The 18,229-nt window shown below is 28.3% G+C and overlaps 1 protein-coding gene across 3 annotated transcripts in view; it reads left to right on the top strand.

Annotated features, from left to right (window-relative positions):
- LOC122506512 (venom protease-like) overlaps positions 1-16,395 on the top strand; it is a 28,212-nt gene extending 11,817 nt beyond the window's left edge. Inside the window, exons 2-10 of one of the 3 annotated variants that reach the window (XM_043618738.1) lie at positions 6,846-7,384; positions 9,867-9,911; positions 10,449-10,709; positions 13,353-13,438; positions 13,543-13,628; positions 13,825-13,962; positions 14,157-14,293; positions 15,439-15,596; positions 15,912-16,395. In XM_043618738.1, coding sequence (XP_043474673.1) covers positions 6,853-7,384; positions 9,867-9,911; positions 10,449-10,709; positions 13,353-13,438; positions 13,543-13,628; positions 13,825-13,962; positions 14,157-14,293; positions 15,439-15,596; positions 15,912-16,070 — 1,602 coding nt within the window. In that variant the 5' untranslated portion in view covers positions 6,846-6,852 and the 3' untranslated portion in view covers positions 16,071-16,395. The remainder of the gene's footprint in view (positions 1-6,845; positions 7,385-9,866; positions 9,912-10,448; positions 10,710-13,352; positions 13,439-13,542; positions 13,629-13,824; positions 13,963-14,156; positions 14,294-15,438; positions 15,597-15,911) is intronic. The other 2 variants (XM_043618739.1, XM_043618741.1) reach the window with 2 other exon arrangements.
- Positions 16,396-18,229: the final 1,834 nt, after the last annotated feature.

Raw genomic sequence — 18,229 nt, 5'->3', positions numbered from 1 at the left:
ATTAAATATTTATTTAGAAATGAAGTTATTCGTGTTTTTGAATAATTTTACAATTAATTCAATCATTTTTAGAGTGATTCTGAATATTCTTTAGGATCTGTCATCTAATTATTCGATTGTATAAATTACAAAAATCTTTTTAATTTGGAGTATTCGGATTGATCAGTATTACTCTGATGATGGTTAATTAATGACTGATCTACAAATAACATATTCTGTATCTCTAAATTTTTACTCTGATATCCAAAATGGAAAATGAAATTCGATTGTATAAATTACAAATGCCTTTTAATTAGGACTATTCGGAGTGAACAGTGTTACTCTGATGGTGGTTAATGAATGACTGATCTACAAATAATATCTGTTGCTTTAATATAGTTTCTTGTCTTATATCCAAAATTGGAAATAAAATTCGATTGTATACATTACAAAAACTTTTTTTTTTAAATAATCCTGAAAATTAGATTGTTCCATTTTTGATCATCCTTGCTGAATAAAGGATGACTGCTGACTGCCATAAATACATTAACGCCTAACAATTGTCTAACATCAAATTATTCGAATAGATAAATTACAAAATCATTTTTTCAAATAAACCAGAGAATAAGATCAAATCCAGTATTAAAAACGAGTTAAAAATGATTGTTCAAAAAATATTTGACCGACTGCTGGGAAAGTAGTACAAGACGAAAAAAGAATACAAATTCTCCGCCACTATTCCATTACTATACAATTATACTAATTTCTACTAAAGCATTAAGAAAATTGATTGACTTAAATTTCTCCTTTACCTAAATTGAAGATTTTATACTCTAAAAGAATCATTGTGAAATTAACTCTAAATATAGGTGTGTTCCTAATATAACATCACCGGCCGCTACCGAGAGTGAGATAATGATAAAACCAATCGCCACCCATCATTACAATCATCTCTAATCTCTAATAAAGAAGAAAATATAGTAATACCTGCATAAATATAGCAATCATATGATTATACACTAACTCTAATGGAAATGAAATTCAAAAAAAGTGAAAAATAATAATTAATGGAAAGGCAAAGGAAAAATGATTAAATTTGAAATAAAATAAAAGAAAAAAAAAATTAATGCTAATTGTAATTTATGATAATTTAAAAGTGTGACGTCACTAAGAATCAGATTGGGAGACTTGAAGAGCAATTTCCCCTTCGCTTTGGATTTGTTGAGGTGGGTGGAAACTCGTGAACGTGAACTTCACACTGTTAATAAACATGCAAGAGCATACTTTCACTTCTGTGTACAGCCTACCCGGCGGGGATTCGCAGGACAGAGCCAATGACCTACTAACACATAGAATCGTTCACCCGGCACTGTCAGGAACAAGGACGTTTGGCGTACTTCCTTGATGGAATATATCTTAACTTCTTGTTTTCCCTTTACATTCAATTATTTTTATACTCATCCGGCTATATTTAGCGACGTCAAATGGCGACTTGGACCACTTTAAAATTGAAAGTAATTTAATCCCGCACTGAAATTCAATAATTCTTCACCTGATCTTTTTTTTACCACTTTACCTACATGTGCAAAACTAAAAAAGATGATCATAATGAATTTATATTAGATGGTAATACTTTTGGTGATACTTTCTTTGGACTAGAGATGGATAATTACAAATTTGTATTATCAAAGTATTATGAAATTAGTGTCAAGATTACGTACAGTAATTACATACACTTGACTGTTAATACTTAACAAAGATGTTATAGCTCAGAAATTCACCTTAAAACCTAGCATCTAGTTGCTTCAGTTTAGTGGATTATTTGTCAAATTCTTCCAAACTCTCTTTTGGTGCTATTCGACGATATGCTGGATCTAACTTTACTGAAATCTACCATTGTCAATAACCACAACTTTTTAGATTATCATCTTCCGATTACAGGATTTCAGAACATTAATCATTTTTTTGCTACCCGGCTCCTTTGGAATTGTTTCTAACACTTTGACTGACAATCTAGATCGTGGATCTCAAGTGTCACTGTTTGCTTCACCAGATGATCTTTACATATGCTTCCAAAAGGTTTTCACGACCCTTGCAGTGAAAGTCGGCTTGTTAAAGTCAACTCCGATTTTAATCACCAGGTCTCCCTTTCAAATAGATCTTCCTGCTACAATTCTAGTGCAGATTATTTTTTAATTTTACAAAGTAGTGCTTATAATCACTCCCATAATTACAACACCAATTGCAATTTGCTGTAAAATAGAAGACTTAGATTGCTAAAAAAGTTTCTAAGTTTGTGATTACAATTAATTACAAATTGTAAGGAATTCACAAATCTAATTACAAATGCTTCAGTGTGGTTGGTATTAATTTTTGTCAAATACTGTTTGTTAATTGTGGCCTTAGGTCTTTAGGACCTAAGGCCACAATTAACAAACAGTATTTGATAAATAATCTTGAGAATTAGATTGTTCCATCTTGGATCTTTCATCTTCAATGAAGGATTGCTTCTGTAACAAATATATTGACGCTTAACAATTGTCTGCCATCTAATCATTCGATTGTATAAATTACAAAATCCTTTTTAATATGGAGTATTCGGATTGATCAGTATTACTCTGATGATGGTTAATTAATGACAGATCTACAAATAACATCTATCTTGTATCCGAAATGGAAAAAAGAATTCGATTGTATAAATTACAAAGACATTTTTTAATCAGGAGTATTTGTAGTAAATGCTGTTACTCCGCTGAAGGTTTGTTGATGAATGAGTTATAAATCATTTCTGCAGCTCTAATCTAACTTTTGGTTTGTATTCAAAAATTAAAATGAAATTCGATTGTATAAATTACAAAAATCTTTTTTAATTAGGACTATTCGGATTGATCAGTGTTACTCTGTTGGAGATAGATTAATGACTGCAAACAATATCTGCACCTCAAATAAAATTTCTTGTCCTATATAAGTTTAAAATGAATATAATTCGATTGGGTAAATTACAAATCATTTTTATAAATAATCTTCAGAATTAGGTTGTTCCATCTTGGATCTTCCATCTTCAATGAAGAATTGCTTCTGACGGTCAGAAATATATGCCTAACAATTGTCTAACAATAAAGTAAGTTCAACTTTTCGTTATTTGCATAAAAAAGTAACTGTTCTTCTCCACCATGAATTCTGTTCATTGCGCTATTAGTTTTCTTCGATAAAAAAAATTGCAAGACCAAAATAAACTGCGATAGAGTATTCCCGCAAAAAAAATTTGATTTATATCTTTGTTTCATTTTCAGTTCGTCCAGTTCCTTATGTAACGCTTTTTCTTCTCGACACGTATATTTCATTCCTCACAAGACTTTTTGTATCGTTTCCTGAATTTTTTTCTAACATAATTATTTAATTCGTAGGATTTACAGAAATGTATCTACAATTATAACTTTATTTTACCGGAAAGGATTAGTAATTAGTTTATCAATATTTTTTCCCATTATATTAATCTAATTTTACATGAATCAATGAAAAATAATTACAATTCAACGATTTTACATGGCGATAGAATTCTTTTCGCCTATACTCATTAACACTAGAGAAAAAAACAAAATTTAAATACTAATTTTCATTAGATGCCCATAAACAGTTAATGTTCTATACCCGTTGAAGAAGAAAATCTTCTCGTTCTCGCAGATCATATAACAAGGAAGCAGAAATATCTTTAAAGAAAAAATAAAAAATTCACAGCTAGTTAAACTTGCAGATTGTAATGTTGGGAAAAATTAAGAATGATAATAAAATTAAAATCATTTCTCTTTATTTTAAATAATTTTCTTTTTACTATACTATTTGTGGTAATTCACACAGTTTAAAGAAAGCAACGGTCTCATAAATTTCATCTTAATCGTAAATTCACTTCACGCAAAAGAAATCGAAATAATCGTTCTGATTATAGCTAAACTCTTGTTAACTGCCAAATGGCAAACGTACCGTGAAAATTTTTCAACATGAAGAAAGAATGAGAAAAAAAAAAAGAATAACAAGTAAATGAACAATTCTGCATTTGGTGCATGAGTGAATTTTGTTAATAATCACGTTTCTTTACGTGAGATAAAAATGTTTTTTCGTTATATATGAAGAAAATAAATTGATTCGCAAAACTTTCACCACATGTTTGGGATGCAGGGAAGAGCCTCTCATCATCACACTTCTTGCAAGACTCGCCATTTTCACCAATAAGCGCCTCTCTTTGGTTTCATTAGCATAAAGTGTTACACAACATATACAGAAAAATATCAGAAAAGAAAATTTTGTTCCAGACAATGTTGATGATTTTTATTCAAAGGAAGAAAAAAATGTGTAATTTTAAATGACAGTGGGTTCTTTGTTTGGGAAAAAGAATTATGTAATTTTAATTTTACAACCAAACGAAAATTACCAACTCCTATCAGACGAATAAAAATTAGAAAATAAAATTTATCAAAATAATAAATTATGAAAGTGTGATTTAATAGACACTTAAAATGAAAGTCAATATTATAATGTTTTGTACGCGAAAGGTGAAAAACCTTTTTTCTTTTTTCAATTGTTACATCACAAAGACAAGAAAGAGGTGCTTTACCATTTTCATCGAGAGAGGCAATCGTGGTAATAAATGCGGATGCTCTTTGTGGTTTTAAAGTACTCGTGCGTCCAAAAGGAAGAGTGTCTCTCTTTTTAAAATGTAAACGTCGAACAGTTCCGGGAAGAGCTTCTTTTACTTTCACTCATTGCACACTACCTCTATATAACATGACGCAAACACATACAATAATATATTTCGAACCACTCTTTATATTCTTTTTTCACTCTCAAATCCCCGAGGCTTCAAAACAATTTTTTTTATTTTTAAAGAAATTCTCTTTGATTCTGAAAAGAATCAATTTTTTTTCTCCTGCCACGCAAAAATTATATTATACAATTTTCCACACGAAAACTTTTTTTTTCACTGAGTTCATCGAACTGATGAATATGCGTCATCACTTAAGACATTATTATATAATAGAATATGTTATAACATCCATTTGCTGTTAATTGTCAAGTTTTCTCAAAATTCAGAATGAGGGGTAAAAATTGTTATTCATTTTGTGGTTGATTTTATAATATCAGGAAAAGTTATCTTCTGGTAAATATTTCTATAGTCGACGATATGTATATATTAAATAATTAGTTGATTTAAATTTTCCTTTCCCTATTTCTTAATAATTCGTGACTAATGATTTTTAACCAAGAATGTTGCGGAAATTTGAATGCGTCATGAAAAATAGTTTTATAAACCAGAGCAAATTTTTATTTTAAACTACTATTTTATTTTTAAACTAATTATTGTCCATTCCAGAAGTTTTGCCATTATAATCTTAATTATATTAATTAAATTAATTACATTGCAAATTATGATTAATAATTATTATTTCCGAACTAATTAATATTTAATATACATTTAAAAAATAAATATAAATTTGTTCAAATTATCGAAATGCACGATTTTATCAGATTATTAGATTCTTTTCTCCAAAATGAATTGAATGAAATGAAGAGAAAAGGAATTAAAAGAGAAAGATCGAATTAGATGAAAGTGTTGATTAATAAATATTAGTTTATATATCTAGGAGTTTGGTGTAATAATTAATAAAGAGATAGTGTTCTAGTTTTCCATAGAGATTATTTACTATTTATTCCTCTAACATATGACAGCATCACTTTCGTTTATATTAACGAGTTATATATCTGTCATGACAAATCATTTATCTATTTCCTCTATTTGAATGAATAAAACGAAATTCCCCCTTATTGAGAAACTTTCGAAATTCATGACGATGCAGGAAGTTTCAGTTTCAATATATGGAATTTCCAATCTGTGTGTTTTAATAAGTGTTATCGATTTTATTATTGTATGATTATTTATAGAAATAAATTACTATTGTACTTTAATATAAATTGATGTTAATTAACAAATGATTTTAATTTATAATTAATAAACACGTGGGTTTCATTCTTAGGGCATAAATTAATTAGGACAGTGACTCCCAATTCCCAGAGAAATTTTCTGTTTTAATAATTTATTTTATTTGTTTTACGATTTTGAGTCCGGAATTAGCTAATATCGATAAAATTGAAAAAACAATTCGATTGTATAAATTACAAATGCCTTTTAATTAGGACTATTCGTAGTGAACAGTGTTACTTCGCTGAAGGTTTGTTGCTGAATGATTTATAAATCATTTCTGCACAACTAATTAAATTTTTCTTTTTTCGATTGTATAAATTACAAATATTTTTTAATTATGATTATTTTGATTGAACATTATTACTTTGCTGATGGTTAATTGTTAACTAACTTACAAATCCTTTCTGCATCTCTAATCAAATTTTTTATTTGTTTCCAAAAATGAAATTCGATTGTATAAATTACAAATACATTTTAATTATGTGTATTAGGAGCAAACAGTGTTACTACACTAAAGGTTTGCTGCTGAATGATTTATAAATCATTTCTGCAGTTCTAATCTAATTTTTGGTTTGTATCCAAAAATTGAAATGAAATTCGATTGTATAAATTACAAAAATCTTTTTAATTTGCAGTATTCGGATTGATCAGTATTACTCTGATGATGGTTAATTAATGACTGTTGTACAAATAATATCTGCATCTCTAATAAAAAATTTTCTCTGCCATCCACAATGAATAATGGAATTCGATTGTATAAATTACAAATCCTTTTTAGTTGGGAGTATTCGCAGTGAACTATATGATTAGAAAATCCCCTTTGAATAATAAAACCACCATTATTAAAAATTCACAATAATTTAACTAAAATAAATAAATTTTCTTTTAGAAATACTATGATGGTGATGAAGTCGTGCCACTGGTTTCTCATAGGAATAATCCTGACTCTTCGAACAATTTGCCAAACAACAGAAGAAAGTACATTCATAGCCGAAACAAAATTATCCACAAATTTTCCCACATCAGATCCATTTCTCGGAACGATTATTGCAGTTGACCAAGATTCATTATCAAGAGAGAGTAATCGAACTGATTCAAATTTCAATTTATCTCGAAAACGAAGATTTGTCAGATTTCCAAGTGGACCTGGATATGCATTCGAGGGACAACAACATCCCAGGTCAATTGGCTTGGCAAATATGCGTTTTGGACCTCAGGCACAATTCTCCAGTTGGAGACAACAGAAATCATTTTGGCGTCCTCCTGTTTCGGGACCACCTATCGCTGAATTAACCAGGCCAGTCATGGGTCATCGAACGCCGAGATTAATTTTTCGCGACAATGATTTTCCGGCCGCGACCGGTAATGGAGTCAGCAGTAATTTCTTTCAATCCAATCAGCTTCCTGATCTTGAAGAGGAAATCCGAGGTACGTAGCGGTGAATAATTAAATTCTTAATTATCAGGGGGGAGGGGCGGGATTAATAGAGGCTAAATATTCTACTATTGAGTAAATTTTGTGTTATAAGTTTAAATTCCAGCAGGGGATAAAATGGATAACATTTGTAATCTCCTTATCGAACCCCTTAGAATTTGATTAACCATTGCTTACTATCTGCTTAGCACTAATATTCTAATTAACATCTTAATTCCGCTTTAAAGTAGTTCTCGATTAATGGTTTTTGAAGTAAATTCTTTGAAGTAAATTCTTAGAAGTAAATTCTTAGAAGAGTTAAAATGTACCACACCAATAGATATGGTCCAGGCAAATGCGAGTACTCCTAATAATTAAATCTGTCAATGGACAACGTCGAAAAGTTTTTGGAACTCCGTCGATTCTTAGCAAAATGATTCCTATCGAAGTAATTGCTAACTTTAAATCTATTGACATGATACCATCAATGGTGGTGAATTAAATAAAAATTAATTTTCATTGTTCCTGAGAAATGGAAGCAAACGTTTTGTTCAGATGACGTTAATAGTTAAATAAAACAAAGAAACAGATATCAGGTGAATTTCTGAGCTATTTCGATCACCTTCAATACTATTTTATTCATTATCGTTTGTGAATTTCTAGATATCCACTTTTATTTACAAACTAGAGAGATACCTGAAAGAAAAAAATCTGCACAGTCTAATTGATAATTAGTCAACAAAGAAAATTAACTTCTGCAAATTTTTGTTTGCAATTTTACCTCAATTGTCTATGCAGAAAGAAAAAAAATTTAGTGGATTCGTACAATAATTGTCGATTGTTATCGAAGGTCGACTGGATTGTTCTCTAACTCAAGGCTATCATTTAGCGAGAGTTAAGTGTAGTGAAAATGTTCACTAGAATGCATCAAAGAATTGTTTCCATTCTATGTAAATCTTTACAAGTCAATGATAACAATTCAATTTAATTAGAACGTATTTATTCACTTTCACTAAATGGAAAATTTATACTCTCTAAATTTCCGTTAATCAAAAAACCGCACTATTTCGAACAGTGTGAAATCAAATGCTAATTCCAATTTCATTTCTATTCCATTTGGTAAAAAATAAAACTTTATTTTATACATAAATATTTCTGCCAAGTGTTATTATTATTATTTGTAAATACTAAAACGTTTTCTTTATATTAATTTTTAGGACAAATTTCTTGCAATATAAATTAAATTTTAGTTAATGCGTCAAAATATACTTAAAAGGGTATTCTAATATAAAAAGAAGACTTGGAGATATTAAAGAATGTCGATTTTAGAATATCTAGTAATTCCAGGAGAAAGTTTATCTCTTTTTAAAAATGTAATTTCTGTTAAAATTTTGATAAGACTTTCATTAGACTTCATTAGACACGCCTGTCTTGTCTGTTCAAGTTCATCTTATTTCAATTGTCAGACAATACGTCATTCGTTCCAGTGGAGAACAAAGATTTCGATCAGACACATTTTTTCATATCTGATTCTCCATATTTTACGAATTCATATTTTGACATACATATTTTCATTAAAATTACTAATTTCATTTGTTATGCTTGCGTTCTTTAAACTGTGGGATTGCAAATGAATTTTTTTTTTTTTTGAATTGTAGAAGAGGGAAGAGGGTCAATAGGGATAATTTTTGGGCCTAAATTAGGTTGAGCTTAAAATTTCCTGATGTAAAATTCGATTGTATAAATTACAAAGATATTTTTTAATTAGGAGTATACGCTATTACTCCGCTGAAGGTTTGTTGATGAATGTTTTTATAAATAATTTCTGCAGTTCTAATCTAATTTTTGGTTTGTATCCAAAAATTAAAATGAAATTCGATTGTATAAATTACAAAAATCTTTTTAATTTGGAGTATTCGGATTGATCAGTATTACTCTGATGATGGTTAATTAATGACTGATCTACAAATAACATCTGCATCGCTAATAAAATTTTAACTCTGCTATCCAAAATGGAAAATAGATTTCGATTGTATGAATTACAAATCTTTTTTAATTTGTAGTATTCAGACTGAATAGTGTTACTCTGCTGATGGTTAATTGATGACTGATTTACAAATCCTATCTGCATCCATAGTCAAATTTTTTTATCTAGTATCCAAAATAGAAAATCAAATTCGATTGTATAAATTAAAAAATTCTTTTCAATTAGGAGAACTCTGATTAAACATTGTTACTGCGCTGAAGGTTCATTGATGAATAATTTAAAAATCTTATCAGCATCATCTTTAACGAAATTTTTTCTTCTATATCCAAAGGGAAAAATAAAATTCGATTGTAGAAATTACAAATAATTTTTATTTAGGAGAATAAAGAGATTTTAAGCTCGATCTAAGGTGGTTCGAAAAACCAACCATATTGATTCTCCTCTCTATTATTTTTAATTGGCAAACATCAAATATCAAAATAAAAATATTATTTTCAAATTTTTTTCCAGATCACCGAAAGCAATTAATCAACGAATACCCGCGACTTGAGACCGGTATGTTTTCTTAAATGTTTTACTATTAAATATATTTTCTAAATTTTAGCTCTTAAAGTAAAAAAAAAGTAAATGTTTAGGACCCCTAATGGGCTTGTTTGTTTTTTTAATTTTCTTTTTTTAATTATCATTACATTATCGTGATAGAGTAATTATACTATTAATTATACATTGAATTCATCGAATTCAAGAGAGAAAGCTGTTTAAACGAGCCTTTATAGATAACCAAGAACGGAGAATTGCAATTTTTATACACATTGAATAGAATTTTTCTTATGAAATCGCATAAAAAGGCCAATCATTTTCTATTAATAGTAGAAAATTAATAAACATAATAATTAATTTTATAATTAAGGAAGTAATTGCTTTGGAAGACTTCACTCTTTTTTTCTATTGACTGCAAGATGAGTATGTTTCATTACAACATACAAGATTTTGTCAATTAAATTTTTTTGCAAAATTAATTTATTAATACTTGTTTTTTAATATTATTAATTTAATGAACGCGTACCGTGATTTTTGGCAAATTTTGTGCAGAATCGCGAATTCAAAAAAGACCCGTTTGGGAAGGTGACGATTCATTGTGCACTGACGGACGGAGCTGTGAATTTTTTCTATTATGCTGGATGTCTTCCGGTTTCTTGGACGGAAGTTGTGGTGGATTAATGTACGCGTGTTGTCATCGAAACAAAGAATCCGCAAAGGCAAGTTCCGATTATAATCTCGCCGATGCTGCTAGAGAAGAGAATCTACTTCTCTCTACGGATTCTTACTCCGAAGAGTCGCCAAATGACGATCGTAAGTTTTCTTAAAACCAAAAAAAAACAAAAAAATCACAATAAAATTTCTGAAAGAATTGAATAATGAATAAACGTAAAATCGGGTAAGAATTTACTGTCGCATGCTTTTTATAATATTTTGTTTAAAACGCACTTTCGCACGTTGCTGCACGTTATTGGAATTCGATTGTATAAATTACAAAGATATTTTTTAATCAGGAGTATTTGGAGTAAATGCTATTATTTCGCTGAAGGTTTTGTTGATGAATGATTTATAAATCATTTTCTGCAGCTCTAATCTAATTTTTGGTTTGTATCCAAAAATTGAAATGAAATTCGATTGTATAAATTACAAAAATCTTTTTAATTTTGAGTATTTGGATTGATCAGTATTACTCTGATGATGGTTAATTAATGACTGATGTACAAATAATATCTGCATCTCTAATAAAAAATTTTCTCTGCCATCCACAATGAATGCTGGAATTCGATTGTATAAATTACAAATCCTTTTTAATTTTGAGTATTTGGATTGATCAGTATTACTTTGATGATGGTTAATTAATGACTGATCTACAAATAATATCTGTATCTCTAAATTTTTACTCTGATATCCAAAATGGAAAATGAAATTCGATTGTATAAATTACAAAAACCTTTTTAATTAGGACTATTCGGAGTGAACAGTGTTACACTGATGATGGTTAATTAGTGACTGATCTACAAATAACATCTGCATCTCTAATACAATTTTTACTCTGTTTATGAGTATTCGGATTGATCAGTATTACTCTGCTGATGGTTAATTGATGACTGATTTACAAATCAAATCTGCATTCATAAACAAATTTTTTGGTTTGTATCCAAAATTGAAAATATAATTCGATTGTATGAATTACAAATCTTTTTTAATTTGAAGTATTCGGAGTGAGCACTGTTACTCTGATGTCTCCTCTATCCAAAGTGGATAGTAGAATTCAATTGTATTTGAAATTTTCCTCTAAAGAACAGTGTTCGCCAAAGATAGCAGTCTTTTATTTATTATCTTCTTCTAATTTTGGTGTATTAAAGAATTATATCGTTAAAATCGATTTCACTCTTGTGCTCCTTTAATCATTGCACTTTCTAAAAATAACTCCCAACTCTTATTTTACACCCGCACAGCAGCAGCAGCAACAGTTTATTTTGGTTTTTAAAAATATTTATCTGTGCTAAGTGCAATATATAATGTCGATCGAATGAAAGAGAAAAAGGTTAAGTGCTACAAGTGTTGTCGGTAATAATTTACAATTCAAAATTACTTTATAATGAACGATATAAATTATTTTTTTTCTTCTTGTTGTATTATTTACCTCGAGAGGCTGGCATTATAATGGATAGAGTATAAAATCGCTTGATTACCTTTGCGTATCCCCTTTTTGGTTACTCGAATACAAAGTAACATTTTGCAGTCATTGACTCGATTAATTGACGATTGACTGAAAGTTACGTCCCTCTCTTACTCTCTTTTTCGCTCTCAATAATTGCATGCAACGTTGCTCCATTGTTATCCAATTAGAACAACATTTACGAGTTTTTTTTTTTAAAAGTTTAATTTCTTTTTAAAATGTTGTAAATTTTCAAAGTGCTCCAGCTTAATGCGTGTTAATAAGTTTTATTTTACTTTGCGTAACAAAGAAATTTTTATGTTTACTTAATTTATTTGCAGTATGACAAAATGATGTCTTATTGTTGACAAAAATTGTGAATTTATCGTATTTGAATTTTGAGAAAATTAATTAATGAAACAACTTCGTTTATTCAAGGAAACTTTTTACGTTTGTCAGGCGCACAGTGCATTGTCACCTTAATTATTTATAGAATATAACATTTTTAATAACCGTCATTTTTCATTATAATTAAGTATCATTGGCGCATGTATTATACACATTGATTATCAATCCATTTGTCGTTACAATTAATGTTTCATCAATAATAATTTATATTTGTTTTAAATTCATAAAATGGTTGACATAATATATAAGTTAGATTTTTGTGTTTTGAACCTAGCAATATGTATATGTAAATAATTATACTTTTTCTCATCTTACGAGGGAGGGAACAAGATCTGATGTCAGACAGATGGAATTTTTTTAATGCAAACAAACAAAACGTGAATAACATCTAATAATTCGATTGTATAACTTACAAATCATTTTTTATAAATAATCTTAAGAATTAGATTGTTCCATCTTGGATCTTCCATCTGCAATGAAGGATGGCTTCTGACTGTCATAAATATATTGACGACTGACAATGGCTCTAGCATCTAATTTATTCGATTGTTTAAATTACAAATCCTTTTTTTTATAAATAATCTTGAGAATTAGATTGTTCCATTTTGGAACTTATTTCCTGAATAAAGGATGACTTCTGACTTCCATCACATTCAGCAATGGACTAATGAGGCGCGTTTCAAAAATTTTAATCCAGACTCTAAAGGGCTTCAAATAAGTATTCAAATCTCGTAAAAACTTTTCACATGTCTCCTACTCCCTTACAATTTTGCAGTAGTGAAGAAACTGCAACAAACTATATCATATTCTTTATGATAAAAAAAGACAATTTTTTATATTAGTTTTGCAAATGTTTTAAATATTTTTAAGATTTAATGATGTTGCAGGCTGTGGAATATCGGCCACGAAACAAACCGCTCAAAGAAGAATTGTCGGTGGTGACGAAGCTGGTTTTGGAAGTTTTCCATGGCAGGTATTGAACAATGAAAATTTTCTTTTTGACAAAAAAAACCGTCTAATTGTGCTAATTGAGAAAATAATGAATACTTGTACATAACTGCAAAAAAATGCTTCTAGGCATATATTAGAATTGGATCCAGTAGATGTGGAGGAACGTTGGTGAACCGTTTTCACGTGGTAACTGCTGGTCACTGTGTTGCCAAGTGAGTGCATCAATTACTTAAATAATAAAGAAGATCCTTATACGGATTCTATCTAAAAAATAATATTTTCTTACAAAGTAAAATTTTTCTCTAATAAAGCAAACTTCTAATAAAGCTAACTTCTCTAAAAGTACCTTTAAATTATTTTAGGGTATCCTATACAAATTTTCTAATAATAAAATTAAATATTTTTCAGGGCATCAGCAAGACAAGTACAGGTCACACTTGGTGATTACGTTGTGAATTCTGCAACGGAATCACTTCCTGCCTACACATTTGGAGTGAGGGAAATTCGAGTGCATCCTTATTTTAAATTTACTCCACAAGCAGATAGGTAAATTCAAAAAAAAAAAAGTATAGTAGTGTATCTAAAACTATCAATATTTGTAATAAAGTTTAATTACTTTACCTAACTTTATCAAATATTTTTGTTTCTAGAAATAAAATTTAAAAAATAACCAAAAAAAAAAATTGCTCGCTTAGCATTAATAGTAAATTATATTTGACGTAATTTTTTACCATCCTTAGATTTGATGTTGCTGTGCTCAGATTGGATCGACCGGTTCATTACATGCCTCATATAGCACCAATTTGCTTACCGGAAAAAAATGAAGATTTCTTAGGACAATACGGGTGGGCTGCAGGTTGGGGAGCTCTTCAAGCGGGTAATTACTCATTTATAAAATACAATTTTCCTTTATCAAGAAACTCGACAATATTCCCGTCTATACACTCATTATGCTGCATATAGATCTGAAAAATTATACTTGCGCTAGATATGGAAATATTTTTCCTCAATTACTTGTATCAAAGAAAAAATAAAACGATCCGGAAGCGTAACAATAAAATATGCATTGTTTTCCGGTCAGAATATCTAAATAATTACTCCTCGTAGGCAAAGTAGGACATATTTTCAAAATTCAAAATGGCGGATCCAATATGGCGGACAAATTAAAAAAACCATGTGGACTCTTATTAAACTTGGTATCCAGGGGTTTTTAGGGTCGCTGATTACGAATCCAAAGTCAGATTTTCAAAATTCAAAATGGCGGATCCAATATGGAGGTCTAATTTTAAAAAACTAGTTGGATTTTTATGAAACTTGGTATCCAGGGGTCTTCAGGGTCGCTGATTACGAATCCAAAGTCAGATTTTCAAAATTCAAAATGGCGGAAGCAATATGGCAGTCTAATTTTAAAAAACTAGGTCGATTTTTATGAAACTTGGTATCCAGGGGTATTTAGGGTCGCTGATTACGAATCCAAAGTCATATTTTCAAAATTCAAAATGGCGGATCCAATATGGCGGACTGAAATTGTTAAATTTGATAGATTTTTATGAAACTTGGTATCCAGGGGTCTTCAGGGTCGCTGATTACGAATCCAAAGTCAGATTTTCAAAATTCAAAATGTCGGATCCAATATAGCAGTCGAATTTTAAGAAACTAGGTCGATTTTTATAAAACTTGGTATCCAGGGGTTTTTAGGGTCGTTGATTACGAATCTAAAGTCAGATTTCCAAAATCCAAAATAATGGATCCAATATCAAAAGTCAAAATCGTAGATTTAAGGTAGAAGTAATATTTTAAAATAAAAAACTTCTTTTTTAAGTCTATTGTACTTTAATTATAAAAAATAAATTTTTTTAACCAAATCCAAAGACATCCTTAGTATGTCAAGTTTCGTTTGAGCAAATCCCCTTTTTTTTAACTGATTGACATTTCTAACAAAAGTAGTGTAAAAAAATTTCAGCGACAATTAATTTCAACATAATGACTTATATATATATATATTTTGGAACTTTCTTTTAGGTTCGAGATTAAGGCCAAAAACGCTCCAAGCTGTAGATGTACCAGTTATTGACAATAGAGTTTGTGAAAGGTGGCATCGTTCTAATGGAATTAATGTTGTCATTTATGATGAAATGATGTGCGCTGGTTATCGTGGCGGTGGCAAAGATTCTTGTCAGGTAAAATGAATGTGAAAAAAAAGGATGTCTTGAAATTAACAATTGGATATGAATTATTCATATATTCCGTTTCCGCTTTTTTTGTTTTTGTTTTACAATTTCTTTTTTTATTCTGAAAGAAAATAAACAAGACTGTATTTTATGAATGAATCTGTTATAATCATTTTATCTCTTTTCACATCTGTGATATTATTATTTTTAATTTTGACAATGAGAAAAATAAAAAAGGAGAAGTTTCGAAGTGCGAAATTAAAAAAAATTTTTAAAAAATGATTACTTGCCTTATAATTTTATTAACGTTGAAATTAATTTTAGGGCGACAGTGGAGGACCATTAATGTTGGAAAAAACGGGAAGATGGTATCTGATTGGAATAGTATCAGCCGGATATTCTTGCGCTCAACCAGGACAGCCAGGGATTTATCATAGAGTAGCCAAAACCGTTGATTGGATAACTTACGTAATAAATTCTTAAAAAAAAAGAAAATTTTTTATCATAAAAAATAGCAGTGATTTTAATTAAATGAAACTAGGACTTTGAATTATTTTCTACTATTCAAGATTATAACATAGAATGGATTTCCATTCCGAAGACTGCCAATATCATTTTTTCTGAGAAATGGACTTTAAAAAATAGAAATAATTTAAAAATATTATCGAAACAAATAGATACTTTGACTTTGCAAATCATATATCAAAAGACAAAAAAAGAATTAAATTATTTATTTTTGCAAAAAAAAAAAAAAAAATTTCCAAAGACAAAAATATGAAATATTTATTGTTTCATTGTTTTTTAAAATTCTCTTTTCATTTTCAACACCATCTTATTCATTATTTTCGTTATTTAATGACTAAAAAAAAAAGAATATTTAAATAATAAAATTCTGTAAATAAATGTTTTTTTTTTAAATCCGATGGATTTACAATAAGTGATTTACTTAAAGGAAACTTAAGTATTATTAAGTAGTGGAAAAAGGTTTTGAAAATCAAAGAAGGTATTATGTAATAATTTAAAATTTTAAAGTATGTCTTATTTATATAATATGTTTTTAATTTAAAATTATAAATAAATTATTTTTTTGTAATTGACAAAATCTTAACTTAGAAAGAATAATTATTTCAAAAAAAAAAAGATTAAAACAAAAATATATATTTAATAAGTTATAATTTATAAACAATTAAACAATAGTTCTTGATAGGCGAATATGTGAAATATATTTTTTTAAAGACGATGTCAATGATAATATAATTATGAATAGTAATTTGACTTGTCAATTTGTGATGTAAAAATTTTTTTTTAAAAAATATAATGCCTTTGTAAATGTGTAAACTTTCGTATATGTGAGAATGAGAGAATGATTTTTCATACTGTGTATAAATTTTTGTAAACGACAATAACATCAATTGTAAAAAGATAAAAAAAAATACTTTCCACAAAGAATTTACTTGAATTAATTGTAATTATTTACTTTTTATTTCTATTTTAATTTTTAGAATTTACTTTGTGAATATATATATAAATATAATATTTCTCTGTATTTTATTTTTTTATGTTAAAATATTTTTAAAGACAGTAACGTATGTATTACTTTTAGAAAAAAATTAGTAATAAATCTGAAGGCATGTTTTAAGCAGTGAAATATTGTTCTAAAAAGTTCCTATAAAGTAATATTTTATACTAGCGATGAAATCTGAAGAAAATTTCTTTATCAACTCAAGGTAGAAATTATAGAATGTAAGAAGATAAGGTAGAAATTACTTTAGAATATTATGATTGAACGATAACATTCTTAATGTTCTGTTCTTCGCACTCGTTAATTAATTTTAAAAAAAGTAGCAAAAAGTATCTTTTAAAATAAAATAAAAAATTAGTAAAAAAGTACATAGCTAACGAAACATTAAACTTGATGACCAAAAAAACTTATTTTAGACACTTTACAAAACTTTTTCCTAATTTTCATCAAAAATTAAACTTTTTTCTTATCTTACTGCTAATAAATTGAATTCCAGCAAAGAATTTTATTATTCATGAAAGAATTTAAATATTTATAAAAATAATTTAATTCTTGCGAAGAGTTTTATAAAAGTTTTTAAATACTTGATTTCGAATATTTCGAATATTTTTTGAAAATAATTGAAATAAAATTTACAATCTATTCAAAAAAAAAACTTTTTTGTATGCAAAAATATTCAATTTTTTTTTTTTTTGATAAATTGAATCATTTTTAAAGTAAAGTTACTTACCTCAACATTTTTATAAACTAAACCTAAAAGTAGAGTACAAGAATAAATTAAACACCTAAAGGGTTAAAATTTTCCAGAATTAAAAAAAACCCATCAATGACATTTTTTTACAAGTAAAAACGTATAACATGAGTAGTATTTATAATATTTTATTGTTAAAAAATTTCTTTTCAAGCTTGGTAAGAACAATACAATAGCCTAATACATAATTATTTAAATTGAAAATCGTTCAATAGTAATAAAAGCCAGAAATTGGAATACAGGGTTTAAAGTTGTTTTTTTTTCTTTTTTTGCTTTTGTTTGCATTCATACCGCAAAAATTTGTTTGATAACATGAATCTTTATTCTTAATTTGTAATTTCATGACGAAAGTAATGTACCTTCGAGAAA

The sequence above is a fragment of the Leptopilina heterotoma genome, unplaced genomic scaffold (genome assembly GCF_015476425.1).
Source record: "Leptopilina heterotoma isolate Lh14 unplaced genomic scaffold, ASM1547642v1 Lhet_42, whole genome shotgun sequence".
NCBI classification, from domain to species: domain Eukaryota; kingdom Metazoa; phylum Arthropoda; class Insecta; order Hymenoptera; family Figitidae; genus Leptopilina; species Leptopilina heterotoma.
The sequence above is the reverse complement of the archived record's forward strand: the minus strand, read 5'-3'. Positions and strand labels throughout refer to the sequence as shown.